The sequence below is a fragment of the Poecilia reticulata genome, linkage group LG9 (assembly GCF_000633615.1).
Source record: "Poecilia reticulata strain Guanapo linkage group LG9, Guppy_female_1.0+MT, whole genome shotgun sequence".
In the NCBI taxonomy this organism is placed as follows: domain Eukaryota; kingdom Metazoa; phylum Chordata; class Actinopteri; order Cyprinodontiformes; family Poeciliidae; genus Poecilia; species Poecilia reticulata.
In genome coordinates this window covers 17,174,574-17,190,885 of record NC_024339.1, presented here as the reverse complement: position 1 = coordinate 17,190,885, position 16,312 = coordinate 17,174,574, and the positions used below count along the sequence as shown (strand labels likewise).

At 38.3% G+C, this 16,312-nt stretch overlaps 1 protein-coding gene across 1 annotated transcript in view; it reads right to left on the bottom strand.

Annotated features, from left to right (window-relative positions):
• Positions 1 to 16,312, bottom strand: part of fbxl17 (F-box and leucine-rich repeat protein 17) — a 242,826-nt gene that overhangs the window by 60,305 nt on the left and 166,209 nt on the right. Inside the window, exon 9 of the mRNA XM_008418318.2 lies at positions 15,015 to 15,091. Within this exon, the coding sequence (XP_008416540.1) occupies positions 15,015 to 15,091 (77 nt within the window). The remainder of the gene's footprint in view (positions 1 to 15,014; positions 15,092 to 16,312) is intronic.

Here is a 16,312-nt window from a genome sequence, read left to right as displayed (position 1 = left end):
TTGCCAGTTAAGTGATCTCAAACAGAACCTAAACAAAATAAAAGACAGACGCGCTCTGAATGAGGCACATATGCTGTTTGGTAATGAATGATAACGGTGCCAAGACTGCAACTTCCCACTGTCTTTTATGTTTAAAGAGCATTTTCATATGCCTTTTATCTTATAATCCTGTACATGCACACAAACGAGTTACCTTTGCTTCATCGGTGCCATCGATCAAACGATGAGGGGAAAGAGCCAGCAACCCGTGTGACACTGTGGCTGCTTGCCAGAGCTATTGCTGAACCACATTTAGGAGACAAGAAATAAAACGATTTAAACATGACCAATATGCTATAAATTATGATGGCTTCCAACAAACAAGGAAAAAAGCAGCACAAAAAGACACAAAAATGAAGATGGTGACAAAAGGAGTAAATCAAAAGCACAGAAAGCATAATAAATATTAGGAATAAAAAGTGACTTTTAAGTACAAACAGATTTTGCATTTAGATACTCCAGTAACCTTCATGTAAGCTGGAATCCTACAGAGATAAAGACAGGGATGTTCTCTTAGAGCGTGGTCATCATGCTGGAATAAACCAAAGCAACAATAGGAGGTAAATGACAGGTCAAAGGTCATAGCCAGCAGGAGGAAATGACATCAGCAGGAAGTATGAATAAACAGTGGGGGATAATCATCCAATACAAGCACTGACCTTGCAAGGGATTAGCAGCAGCTTTATCTCTCAAATATACAGATGTGGAAGAATGAGGGAGCAAATGACCTTCATGTCAGAAAGTTTGTGATTAAAAGTTTAACTGAAGCAAAGACTGATGGTCATAAACAACATGTTGTTACTAAATTGGCATGGTTTCTTTGGGTTGGACCCAAAGTAGTGGTATGACTGACTAGGTAAACTTGGCTAAAGAGAACAGGCAAGTCGTGGTTAATAAACAGATTACAGAAATATGCTTTGCTTGAAAAAAGAAAAAATAATTTCATTATAAATATTATAAAAATACATTACTTTTTGTATTATTTATGAATAGTTACAGTTAAAACGCACAAAATGAAAAACTGAATGAGAGCAATTATGGCTCCTATTATCTTATCTGACCTATTAGTACCACAAAGTAATATCTAATTCACTGCCGTAAAAGATTAGGTGCATGCCAATAAAAACAGCTTGAATTTTCAGATTTGTTCTTCATTTAAAGTGCTACTATGACAACCCATTTACTGTTAAACCAAAATATTTAAATACACTACAGCATCAAAAAGACATAACTTTTACCAGATTAAACCTGGCGGAATCTTTTCAATTTTTGGTAAGCTTGGACAATGATAATGATATTTATTAACTGAATGCCAGAATCATGACAGAAATGTTCACTAATGTATTTGGTAGAAATGTATTTTAAACTAAAATTTGCATCAAACATTTTAGGCATCCTGCCAATTTTGGTCCATTTTTCCCGACTAAAGTGGTGCAACTAAGTCAGTTTTTGCTCACACACCTTTTCAGCTCTGACCACAATGTTTTTATTGGACTGAGCACAGGACTTTGTGTTGGCTACTCCACTTTGTGGCCACTTTGTTGTTCAGAGGCCCCTTTATGACCAGTTTGTTGAATGCTTACGGTTGTAGTATGCAGTTGGAAGACCCAGTTGTACCCACATCAACCAGTGTGGACACTGACGATCTCTTACCAACTTCAGCCTCCATCTTTTCAAGTCTTTTACTTTGTCCTGGGATTGATGCACAAATTTCACAGTAAAATGTTTTCCTTTCTGGACCCCGTCTCCTTCCTGAGCAGCGCGATGGCTACATGTTCATGTGGCGTTTATATTTGCTTACAATTGTTCGAACAAATGGATACACACCTTCAGGCATCTGGAAACTATATGGGCTTTCTCTAATTATTTAAAGGCAATTGCAATGTACTTTATATGCCAAATATGACATGGAGTAGACATGTGCCTGGTTGTGTCAGAAGGGGCAGGAGCCGCCACTGACAGTGAGCCAGAATCGCCCTGAGGAACCCAAGCTAACTATAGCTGGGTATTTAAACTATTAAACACTCCCAGATCTGATCTCCATCATACGTCAGCACCTTCTTAACCTGGAGGACAGCTCCATTCACACCTGAGAGAGATAAGTAGAGAGGGACAGCTTGGGAGAACAAGAGGCCACGTGAAACTGAGGGCGGTGATGCACATGAAAATAAAATGAGACAACCACTGGGAGAAAAAGAATGCTGAACAGTTTACACCTGTCCATGGGCTGCAGCGGTGCTACTCTGAGGCGGCGGCACAGTGCATGTGATGGTGTCTCTGGAGAAAGACCTGTCATGTTCAGAGACATGCAATGGAACTAATAAGAAAAGTAGGAAAATGCAATGTCTCACTTCTACAAACAAATGCCTTATAGCCAGCAATAACAGGGACATCTTGATCACACTTCCACAGCTTGGTGTTATTGAGTCCCAGAGGCGCACTTAAAGCATGCCGTTATTACCAACTACAAGCCTGAGAGAAAGAGGAAGAGATTGTAGGAGTGAGAGAGAGATTGAGCAAATTGATCCATTTTTATAAAAACTTCATAAACACAAACAGGGCCTGTTGTTACCAGAGCTGCTTCTTACCTGCAAGCGCGTACATTGCTGCTGGACAAGCTCACACACATTTATAAACACAGCCAAGCACACAGATATGTGTTTAAATAAAGATAAACACACACACTGAAGTCATTACAAACATTCTTCTTCGTGGTTAAGCCTGAAATAGCAGAGGCACGAGTATCATTTCCCAAAAGTTAAGCCAATGTGTGCGAGCTGTAATATGATAGTGTAAGTGGAAGAGGATATTAGCAAGCTCTAAAGTGCATCTTATAATAAATGTGTAGCGACTGTGTGTGTAATTGTGATCGAGGCTCGCCTGGCTGTAATCCTCAAAGTGAGGTTTGTGTGTTAGTCCGTACCCCGAGAGAGGAAAAAAGTGTGGCACAAGTAAAATGGTGGAAAGCATATAAGCCTGAAGCCTTCGCTGCTTAACCCCCCCACTCACTCACTTTTCTCCCCTATAAGGTAAACAGTGGATAGACCACAGGGCTTAGTGGCAAAAAGAGGAGGGGAGGACAATATATGGAAACTAATTCAATTTCTGCTTCTTTGCACTGCTCTCCTATCTGTAAATACCACCACAGGCTGATGTAAGGAAATGGAAATCTCAACACTATAAAGAATCTGCAGAGTGGAACCCTATGGATGTATTTATGTACTTGAGCAGCAATCAAGCAGTTAGGAACCTCTGCATAGGTTCAAATCCAAACCTTTTAAGCTGTCTTTGCTCCCCCCCACCTTCACCTGTCACCCTCTCAGGTTTCTTACATATCATCTGATGAACTTTCCAAACTCACAGAAAAAGGGAAAGTGGTTATTAGTTATAAAAGAAGACAAGATGATTTGCAGTTTCCATGTCTGGAGCCAAGGAAATAATTTTACAGAGGAAAAAATTCTTTATTTATTCTCTTTTTCTTACAAGAGTTTAAGTATTAAACAAGCTCTGACATTTGAAGCACTTTTTTATTTTTTTTGCTAAACATAAGGAAATGGATTGTTTCTGTGGCTGCTTTGGTCAGAGTTTTCAACTAATGGTGAGCAATAAATTAATTTCAAGATTATGTGGACTGCGGTGGACTGGTGACCTGCCTCAGTTAACAGGTTGGGAGTAATTATGTGAACTGAAGTCCTTGGTAAGATTTTCCCTATTCAATCACAATTATTTGCTCAGGGTCATAATCAAAACATTTTTAAATGATCAGGATCGGGTTCCTGCATAAACCAATTCCAGAGCCCACAAAATCTGGCCCGTTTTTGAAATTCTTTGAAATTACCACCTATTTTGGGGTTTATGACTTTATTGCAGATCATGCTTAGTGTTTCCTGATCTAACAAATAAGTGTTTTTACTATAAATGTACATTTTTATTGCAACGACTTTCAGAGGAAGCTGCAGCATTCACTGCTGTCGGAGTATCAGAGCCTTTTCTCTGTGTTTGGCAGAGTGACAAGGAGCAACTGAAACACAAACCTTATGATGTACAAAACAAACGTTTTTGAGTTTATAAAGCAAGAAAAATATGTCTGCAAGCTTTGCTAATACACAATGAAACTATGATATTTACTTAATTACTTAAAACTACTGATTTTATCAAATCCCAGCTTGCCGTTAAATTTAGGAATGCTCCAAATGATTTCAGACAAATCAATCCTGCCCTAGAAGTGAATATGTTCTTCGGAAACTGCAAAAGGCACATTTATGGACTCTTTACAGTTTTGGACATTCGTTTAGATAAAGTAATACATTAGATGTCCTTATATTTTTTTTATTTTCTTTGGCAATTTCTCTACAAATATTTATTTTGATGTAATAAGTAAAAATGGGCATAATAACTGACAATTTTTACCTCAAATTCATATCAGCATGCTTCAGAATGAGTGTGATAGCTCTGCAGTCCAGCTACAAGCTGGCCATATTATTTTGTGTCGTCCCTCAGGGCTCCGGCACTATCATTGATTTGCTGAGATAATAACAGTATATGAGCCTCTGCCCTTTCTGTGTCCAGCGTTTTACAGCATATGTTACACTTATGCTGCTCAAACTCACCATCTCCAATACGCCTCAAACTGTATACACACGCCTTATAATTTTTTCTGGATAATGCTTTTTGTGTGTTACTGGCGTATTGGTCATAAGGGTCATAATGATAACGACAGGAGTCACTTACGGGCTTGGACTTTTCTGGTTTTATTGTTGTACTTAATGAAATTGAGGTCAGGTAGATTTTCCATGGGTTGCTCTCTTGCACACTTGTGATGATTGTATGCTTTAGCGTTTAAGATATGAAATGAAAACAATGACATCTACAATGAATATTGTAGCAATATTTGTATTACAGGGACGAAACGATTGATTGATTGAAGGTTACAAATTATTTTCAACATGCCATTTCGTATTCAAATGTTAATGATAATGTGTTTTATTACATTTTTTGGAGATCTCTTTCCCTAACAGAAACAAACTTATTGGTTGAACACAATTAATTTTAAATCTAAATTTGACAATGCTTTGGGCTTAGCTGTACTTATTGAGATGCATTTTATTTTATTTTTTTTTATTTTTTTATCTGTCCTGCTTGCACTTTAAGATTTCACACACTGGCTGCAGATATTTTTGTTTGTTCCTTTCAGTAATTATAATACGGTAATCATATTGTATTACAAGATTGCTAAGATATGTCCACACCAAGGGACATTAGAAGCTATAATGTTTCTTACTGTAGAATGACCATGTTTCAAAAAGGTTCAGAAACAGCCTAGTAAAGTCTTCCAAAAATAATAGTGACCAACCATGACTTCTCAAAGACTAAAGACGCTCCTCCTTGGTATTGTGTTCATATACACCTGGGTGCCCTAGAGCAGAAAATTGCCAATTCTTTTGTTTTTACAGATGCAATCACACTCGCTGATGATTGGTTAATCAAGTGCATTTGATTAGCGGCACCTGGCTCCAATTTATCTTCTTAATTTTTAATTAAAGCGGAGGTAGTATAGTCTGTGCACTGGGAATCTTTGCTTATTTCTGGAAATAAATAAAAAATGTTCCATTGTACCCTCTGTTTTATGATATTCGTGTATAGAAATAAATAAAGTTGTACTTTAATATTCTTCCATATATTTGCCTTTATTTATATATTTATATTTGCCATGTCCTGACACGTTAACAGTAAAACTGAAAAATAGTATACTGACTTTTATTTCCCTTCCTTTATGAACAGATGTAATGATTTTGTGTCTTTGCATGCTAATATAAGAGCTTTGTTTTTGTATTGACACCTTGATGTTTGCCAGATGTTTAAGTAGCTGTTTAGTAGAAATAATTTATAAATAGGAATAACTATTTAGATCCCATTTGAGATTTATTTTGTTCTAAGAGTAAAAGGCCAAGAAAAAAAAGATCACAAACTATCCACTCTTTCAAACCATTTTCACTCAATTGGAGTGAAAGTTATTGATAGTCAGCATAAACCCTGTTAAAACGGATTACTGTAGCAACTTTTTTATACATTTTCACTAATGCAGGTTTATTTGCAGCAGAGGAGAGATAAACAGGAGTTTGGGTTGGTATAATAACTCGGTGTTCTCAAACCTCAAACATTAACCTCGGCTTTCTGTTTTTACAGCAATGACACTGCAACCAAAATAAAATCACTCCACATTCTGACGAAATATGTAAATGCCTAATAAATTATGATCATTGCAAACACGCACGCATGCACACACACACACACCCGCGCATACACGCACACATACACACACGCGCACACACACGCACAGGCACACACACACAGGCACACACACACACACACACACACACGCCTCTTCGGTTAAGGCTATAAATCTTTTAATCCAGAACGTTGGAAAGGTTGGAGATGTTTTTATGTGTGCCTCAATCATGTAATCATGTAAATCATTCTAACACACTGTTTTAGTCGGGAGCACTGGGTTGCTCAGCTGGTAGAGCACACACCCTGGCTGTAGCCTGTGACGTGGCTGTCCTGGGTTTGATTCCCAGTCTTGGGCCATTTCCTGCATGTCTTCTCCTTCCTTTTCCTCCCCATGTCCTGCACATTTACTGTTAAATAAAGGCCTTTAGAGCTTAAAAAAAATCTTAAAAAATGTTTTTTAAACCCTAAAATATTACTTTGATTGGAAGATACCTCTACAGATATCCAAAAGCACAGGTTTGTGATATAATATATACGTTGAAATAAAATTAAAATATAACAATGGAGTATTGAAAACAATCTGAATTACTTAGCGCTACGTCCACCTGGAAGGTTCAGACTAATTACAATAAAGTTCTGCCTCAACACCAGGGCAGATTTCCGAGTTGAAAGTTTACCCCATAATCTGTTTTGACCTGGCAGACCCGGTGGAAGCTGAGGGAGGAATAAAATCACACCAATTTCAGCAAAATGTTTCTGAAGTGGAAACACACGTTTGGCCAAAAATTGACAAACAAAATAATCTGAACTAAACTCCCTGCACTCTCTCACTAAAATCGTTTCCAAAAGACAAAGGCCTTCTACAGTCTTGCTCTCTTCAGTAGTCCACATAAATCTGCTGTCCCGCTCTGCGCATTTTAATGAACTGCAGATTCCTTATTTACCCTCTGAGTGGCAAACAGCGATAGTGTAATAACAAACAAGCTATTACACTATCTACATTTGCATTCCATTATATGTGAGAACAACAGAGTGGCGGGCGGGGGACACACAAATATGCTTGAAGAGAAATGGAGATGTGACAAAGACCAAAAAGGTATAGAGATATCTAGGCTAACACTTGCTTATGTAGCATATAAATGCAGAAAGTGATAATCTAATTTTAGTCTTCATCGCTTTTCGTTAAAGCTACTATTCCAGCATGATGTGACATTTTACAGATAGTGCGCTGGTCCTTATCGAGGGCATTAAATGATATTGTGCTAAAGCTCCTGACATGAACATCTGTCCTACAAACAATACAGAATAATAAAAACAAAGCAGTGCCTTAAGGTTAAAAGCAAGCACAGTAACTCTTGACGTTAGAGCGCATTCTGATGGCCTCATCAGACTATGTAAGGGACCATAATAATCACATGTCACTTTCATTGTCTGTAAGGTAGTTACTGTGCTGTTGCAGCTGCTTTTATGCTAAGTAACTTTACCTTATAAAAAGCAATATGATACTTCAGGGAGTAACTGTGTATCAATTTTCCCCAGCGGCAAGGAACATTAGCGTGAATACACAACAACTCACAGAAAGGGATCTAAACAAGTAAAGACACACACTTAAGTCAAGATGCACTCACAGGCATACTTCATTCCTACAGTTTTGGCTGAAGGGGGGAGCCATGGAAGCCTCATCAATCAATGTTCAGCACGTTTAGAGTAAAAGCACATATGATAAAAGCAAGAGCTTTAGATGAAAAGAAAGAGGTACTAGAGAGGAAAAGAGAAGGAAAGGGGGTTCGGTCTTGGAACGGGAATGAAGTCAGGCGGCAGAAATATGCATGTGTGCAGCGGGGGGACATGCAGATTTGTGTTGACCACATGAGAGCTGTGAAGTTGGTGATCAAATAAAAGAATCGGACGCTGAACATTGAATGACAGCAATAATCCCACAAGCTCACAGATGGGTAAATACAGATGGACAAAACAATAAAATGCACAATCTGAGGGGCTCAATCCTTCTTATAAAATTACACAAGACAATCACAGCAGTCTGGATGATGGGCTGTCGCTGTTCGTTTTTGTTTTTTTAATTTTATTAGGGTAAACATCGTTGTGACTTTTTATTTCTTTTTCAAAGATTTTTGATATTATATAGAAGTTGTATTTTCTTTGTGGCATAAAATATTGTTGTGTAAAGTCTTTTGAGAGGAAATCACCTCGCTGAAGATAATGAAATTGATGTATATAAAATTAATATGAACTAAAGGCTCTTTGAAACTCTTGATCTCAGAATTTTGGCCAAACTTTCTCATTTCAAGTACCTGCGGGCCAATTACTATTTTTTCATCTGCTAAAACAATAAAGTAACTCTACAATCATTCAAACAGTTTGATTTTTTGAAAAATAAAAAAAAAATCACAATAAGGAAGAAAAGAAACTTCTGTACATAATGATGTATCTACTACATACAACAGCTTTGCAACTTTGCCTCACCAAACAAAAAGAAATAAAAAAAGATAAGTTTTGAGGTTGATTATGTTCAACTTTCATGATCAACTATTCTTGTTTGTTATTCTGAGCAGCAGGATAATCTGCTGTAGGCACACAACACAGTTCCTACAGAGTCCTTGTCCATGATGTAACGCACAATAAGCAAATTCAAATCCTGTTTTCTGACAATTTGAAAGCTCAGAAGGATAAAAAAAAATAGACCATTGCAGTAATTTATTGAGACTTACTTTTACCTGCCTCACGTTCTCAAGCAAATCTTCTGATTGTCTTGTTCTCTCACGCTCTCTTGAATTGAATGAACCGCAGATACTAAAGTGTGGCACATTCACTGATTGGTAAAAGATTGGATTTTTGAATTATGACTAGCCGATCATCGCTCAGTGCATAACCACTCATCAGCTCCTTTCTTTATGCCTCTTGAAAATTGAGCGTGTGATAAATGCCACAACAGCTGTGTCACCAACTTTTCTACATGTAAGAAGGATTTTTAGTCGTTGCCAGTAAACTCTGACTTTGTGCCATAAAAATAATTAACATGAATATATCCCTGAATATTTTTTTCTTTTATAAAGAAGATGTAGTTGTTTTGCTGTAATCTCAAATCGTGCTCTAATCAAAGCTGCTGTATTTTTTAATTGATGCATCCTAACAATACAGCATTTTTTGCATTTCTGGATGGAGATCTCCTCCTACCTCACATTTTTATAACTATCAACAAAAAAAGAACAACATCAAATACACATCAATATATACTTTAAAAATGTATGAGGAACTGCAGACTCAGAGTTGGAAATGTTAAATACATTAGCAGCGAAACATTGTACATGTCAGAAAGGGGAAAAAGAGGTTTACTTAAATCTATCCTGAGCCCTAAAATAAATCTTCCAGCTTTGCTAATATATACCAGCTCTGCTTAAAGTCCTCCAAAAGCAGAGTAAAGCTTTCACTTTCCTTCCTCTCTCGCCGGCACAAAATCTCCCACAGGTGTTTCACTTGGTCTTGCATTTCGAAAATGTACACAGGAGGCAAGGACTAAGAATGCAAAGGATCACGCAGGGCTGTGTGGGTGAAGGAGGAGGATTTCCATATGTAAGGAGCAGCAGCACCAAGATCTCTCTCTGTTTTTGTATCTGGATAAAGCAGGTGGGCTCCGGGTGACAAGATAAGGGCAGCCAGATACACACATACACAGAATGCAGAAGCAAATGGATTCATGTTAATGCAAATCACGCACTGAGAACAAAAGGAGGCTAACAGACAACTGGAGCGAGAGTGAAAGGAGACCAGGGTGCATCACTGTCTATCAGGACACAGAGCGGGCTGGTCACTGAGGAGGAAAACGGTGGTAAAGAGATCCGATTAACAACAGCAGAGAAGGTGAGAGAGTTTTCTCATCGGGATCAGTTTTCAATGTTATAGTGATTCTGTTATCTCTGCCAGAGAAACAACCCGCGATACCACCATCCATTCAACAGAGACACTCCGAAAATAAGCTATAGTGCAGATAGCTGGTTTTAGCTTTATGGGAGATAAAATGAGATTTAAATGGTACTTCTTTTTAAAATGTTTTTAATAATCTAAGGGAACATTCAACTTTTGTTTTTGCAAGCCTGAATATTTTTAGATAAAACTAATCACTGTAATATGGAAGTGAAATATGTACTGTATGCGTTGGAGAGTGTCTTTGCAGCCACGAGACTGATAAGTGAGTGTACATAAGGACGTTCTTAAACTAAAGAGGTCCCGGCACTCAAGTGTCCACTTTTAGAGAAATTACTTGAATTTTCTAAATAACATTTGGTCAAAGGGTGAAACTGAATACATTCTATAATAACGATTCAGGATTCATGCATCTTGTTGACTCTAACTACTTTATAGAGTGAAGTGAATCACTCCTTATATCTCTCAGCAACCATTGTTAAACTAAGCAGGCCTTATTTTACATATTAGCAATTAACAACAATATGCAATTGTATTTTAGTTTGAAAATGTGGAGTTTCCTTATGCTTAAAGTCCTATCCATGATAAGATAATGACACCTTGTTGAGATTTGACTGCATATTGTGTGCACTTTTATGCTGTGTTTCCACTTTCTAACATTTCCCTTCATAATGTATGTTAGAAGCAGCCTGGTCATCAGTGTTCAGTATTAAAGGTGACAAGATAAAAGTAGCACTCCTGCTAGAAGTTCATTAATTAATAAACTTATTGCTCTCATAGACCTTCTCTTTGAAGAACAAATTATAAGTGTGCCTTCATGGCAGAACCTCCTTGCACACATATTCCTAAATGATAGCATTTAGATGCCATCATGTTGACTGGTTCATGGTTCATCTGTAGTTGACCAATCATCCATCCACACAATAGGTGGAGTTACAAGATTTTATTTTCACCCAGAAAAGAAACAATGAAGAAATGAAGAAATGAAACAATGACCTGACCGTGATATTAGAAAAGTTGGGACACAGTACGACCGTTATGGTCAGTCTTCATTTTCTTGTTACAATGTCAACAATAAAAGTCGTTTAAAGGGTTTGGATAAAAGGTAGTCTCCTCATCTTGAGTCTTACCTTGAACTGGAAGAAGAGATATGGAAGAAGATCCATATCTCACATATCAAATGTGAGATCTTACGATCTCACATATGATCTCTAAGAGCCCCTTCACACCCAGAGGATTTTCAAAAATGTTTATACTTTGCTGGATCATTACAAACTTGGAAGACCTCAGTAGTGTCACAAAAACATCTTCTAGGCATTTCCCTACTCTTTTTCTGGTTTCTTGGATGCTTCTGCAGAATTACCATAACTTCTCCATGTTTGTGAGGTTTCTGCGCCTCCTCCAGACTTTCAGTTTTGTGGTGGAGGAGAAATAGTATCAGTATTTTTGTTGGTGTGAGAAGATGCAGGTGAAAGGGGTTTCTGTACAGTGCACCTTCGCGCGCCATCTGTGGTTCGTCACTTTAACCAGATGTTGTGTTTCGTGTGCGTACCTCAAAGAGAGCAGTCAGGGAATTGTCCAGGCAACATTTCCAATGTGTTTGTTTTACTGATCACTAGGATCGGAATACACTGAATCTTTAAAGCCTGAAATAGTTTATGAGTCATGCTCTGAGTATTGTAAAATTATAAACCATAAGCAACTGATTTTGCTTTTTACTCCTCCTTCCCCTTTCCTCTGCTTTCTGCTAAATTCAATGCAGGAATTCTTCCTGACAGTGTAAGAAATACACATCAGTTTTCAATGTAACAATTGTTCTCTGATGAGCAGAAACCTGCCAGCACAATCTAAAATAGAAGGTGCTTCTCTCCAGGAACCCGATACCTTGTCTAGCACAATGTATACTGGTTTGTATCTGCAACAGGCTTGAGCGCTGTGAAAGAGTTTGCTCTTCTTGGAGCATGAATTGTTTTAGTTTAGACCAGGGGTGTCCAAAGTCAGTCCTCGAGGGCCGGCATTCTGCATGTTTTAGTTCTCTCCCTGGTTTTACACACCTGCATCAAATGATGGCTCATTAGAAGGACTAAGAGGAACATTGACTTGCTGAGGAAGTTGTTACTACCACTAGGGAGAGAACTAAAACATGCAGGATGCCGGCCCTCGAGGACCGACTTTGGACGCCCCTGGTTTAGACTCTGGAAAACAAACAAAAACTGGTGCCAAAAGAATGACAATGACTTCCACTTCCTGTTGCATTGTAGACTGCAACAAGCAAGTATGGACAGTCCACCTTAAAACTGTCTGAACACCAGGAAAATCTGATTACTCACTTACCACTGATGCCACCATTTTAATCCGTACATCCGAAATGTCCACAGCTTGATAAAGAACCACCAAAATCTCATTAGAAAAGTTTTGTGCATGCTCAAAACAAAAGTAGAGTTCTAACGCTCCATCTTATGAGACAGAAATCACACATAGTTCTTGATGCAGCCTAGAGAACCTCTCCATGATCCAATAAAGGCCATCTATGTCTGCAGTTGGGCTTACATAGTATATGTTGAGCAAAATCTCCTTAGTGTTACCAATGGTCATGTAACACAAATGGTTAAATGGTGTTACTCACATGATTAAAGTGTTCAGTGTATGCTGTTTTGTCTTTTACAGCACTGCTTACACAAGAGCTCCATTCTCTACTTTTTCCACTTGCAATTCCTATCTTAAATACAATAATTCTTGAAAACAATCCATAGAAAGAAACAAAATATTGATGCTGGCTCCATCTTTTAAAATCTGCATTTTCTGATGTCTATCTGTCCTAAATGCGCTTATAAAAAAGGCAAAGTAGTAAAATCTGGAAGCAAAAAAAAAAAAAAACACGAAAAAAACAGAACACTCAAACATAAGAGGCTTGCGGACATCTCAAATGCACTCAGAGAGGCCATTAATAAAAATAATTACCACAGGAGATGGGCGGAAAAAACATGGGCCAGTGAGGCAGATGTAAAATCTCATTTCTGTTATTTAATTTAGCAGAAGCAGAAGCAGGAAACCAACCAATCAATGAGTTGGAGCATAGAGCTCAACCAGAAGACATCTTTATTCTTGAAGGACAAGCATACACACAAGCACAAACAGATTCCAACCCAATCAGTGGCCAGAGAGGGCCAAAGGGGTCATTAGCAAAGGAAGAAGATCAGATATCAGCAATTCATCATGGTCAAAGTGACCAGAGATGCTCAAACAAATGAGGATGTGTAAGGAGGTGGTTGTGTACATTCCTGCTGTAATGTACTTTAGGGATCTTTAAGTCATTAATCAAACTCCAGGAAAAAAACACACCCACACAACACTTTATACTCTTGGAGGCACAGTTAAAGCGCTGGTTCAGAGAGGTCAAGGTGCTAAATGTTGGTGTAACTCAGGGAAGTTTCCTACAACACTGCAGCTCATCAAGAAGGAAACTCTTTAGAGCTTACCCTGTGCAACACACATGACAAATTCAAAACATCCTGGGGGAAACTTGACACAATTAGAGTCTGACATGAAATAGTTTTCGAAGAAAAGAGAAAAACACAATTAGCATAGCGAATGTAAAAAGACGCAGAGCAGCCGCGAGTCCGTCCAAAGGTAATGAAGGTCAGAGAGAGAAACAAATGGCTGGAGATGTTGAAACTTTGAGAGAAAAGTAAACTGAAAGAGACTTGACTAATAGGCAGATTTTATATAACACATTATTTAGTAATACAGTATATACCACTGTGGTTCTTTAAAATGGCAGCCCATTTTTATTGCTTTTACTTAGATATGCACCCAATCTTACATGACGTAGGACACAAACCTCTTGTGGTTCAATTAAAGGCAAAGTAACAAACCTTCAGTGTAGTTTCAGCCATGTTCTTTTAAGAGAAATCAGCATTCCAACAACTGCAAACAATTCACACTCACACAATCTTTTTGTAGTGCACTGTCATGGCAAAAAGGCTAAAACTAGAGAGAGTTGAATTAAAGTATGGATACAAAGGGTATTTTGACCTGGAAAAGATAAGATTCTAAGTTTTGTTAAAGTAAGATAGGTACCAAAAACAACAACAGGCTTCACAGGGTCGTAGAATTTGTAGAGTGCACATTTCCACAGCTGAATAGATTAATATTACTGCACAAAGAACCACATATTTCACACATGCTGTAATAGTCAGCAGTGTGCTCCTAATTCTTCAGCACTGAAGAACTCCAACTGTGTATTGTGCTGCATCTGATGAAAGGCTTGAATATTCAGCAAGACATATGGCTGTATGGCATCAAGCAGAGGAGCAAAGGTAGTGTAAACACAATGAAAAGAGAAGAGGATGCTAGGGGGATATACAAGCTGCCAGCACGAGTGTTGCAAAGGGGGGAAAAAAACATGTATATCTTCTGTCAGACAATGCAAACACCTCTAATCCACAAACAGAAGCAAATGCAAAGAAATCCTGCCTGCAGCAGTAGTGATTCTGTGCTGCAAAATTCTGCCTTAGAGTTCAGTAACCATCGCATCTGCGACTAAAATGAGTCATTCTGCCAGTTTCATTCAAAAACTATTTCCTGGAAGGTAAACGTCAATACCAAGATGCTCATCTACACTATGAGTGGCAATAAGAGGCATTACTTCCTTCTGTGTGAAACTTTTCATTATGTTTTTACTGTTTGCAAGTCTCATAAGAGCCAAACCATAAAAGCCAAATGACTGCACTGTTGAGAATGTGGGCAATGATGGTTATGATTATAACGTTGGAGGTTGACTGCAACAAAAAGTCTCCTACCGTGGTCTGTGATTTTACAAGACACCAGATAGAGCTCCTTCAGACTCCTGCCTTCCTTGGCGATGATTTCCACACACCTGCAGAGACACAGAAACGCAGTACATGTTTAAAATCTTAGCTCAAGTGTGTGTCTTTAATCTGTATGTATCTTTGATTGGCAGATTTCACTTCCGATAATGAGAATAAGGCTGTTCATACTTGGTTTGCCTGCAAGAACATTTCTGCCATTCATTGAGACAGAAAAGTTACAACCACAATTTTTCAGAAATGGCAGGGTCATTCAAACTCATGATTGTTACTTGAGCTAAACCAATTATTCCTTTGTCCCGCTGGAAGGTGAAGGTCCCAGTTTCAAGTATTTTGCAGCCTTTAAATTTAAATGTTTTCTGATTGGGCTGTATTTCACCACACCCATCTTCACATAATCTCCTGGCTTAAAAACGCCATGCTGCCATGCTTCACTTTACATTTAAGGTAATTTGCAATCTGAGCTGTCTGTCTCAAATGTTTTGGTATGCAGGCCAAACAAATTTATTTTGGTTTCAACTGAGCCAAGCAACTTTTTCTTTATGCATGATGCGTCTCCTAAAAGACTTGTATCAAATTGCAAGGATACCTTTCAAATGTGGCCTTCCATGATCATATTTGAGGAGGATCTAACAATTATTGTGTCAACACATTCTCCCACCTAAGCCGTAGATCGCTCAAGCTCCTCATGAATTATGGGCCTCCTGGTTTTTTGTAATGTCTTAGTAGGTTTGCAGCTTTGAAGGATTTTATTTAGGTGTATCAGACCGACAAGGATTTACAATTAAAAAATCCTCTGTGTCAATAATCTCAAGTTTGTGAGATGAGAAAACATAGATAGTTTTGCAGAGAACATTCACATTGAGAAGTTCTTCCGTTGAGGAACACACTTCTTTGCAAGTGGGATTACACCGGCATAAAGGTTAAACAGTACAGCCGCAGGGTCAAATCTGCTCGCACATTCTGCCTTCATTTATTTTACCATACATTAATAATTAAACACCTGGTCTGATGAAAGAAGCAAGCACCAACAAAGCAGGATTGTTGTGCGCATGAGTACGCACACACATCTACGGCTTTGCAGGCTTGCTCACTTCAAAGAGGTATATCTGGATTCATCCCACTGCCTCGGCCCAGAGGACCAGCAGAGCGTGTGTGCATGTGTGAGAGAGGAAGGATACGCAGGGGAGGCCTGAAGGCAAGATCAGAGTATCTGTATCAAATGATTCTCTTTAAATGCCTGTAATGAGAGGAGTGCATGCAACAACTAG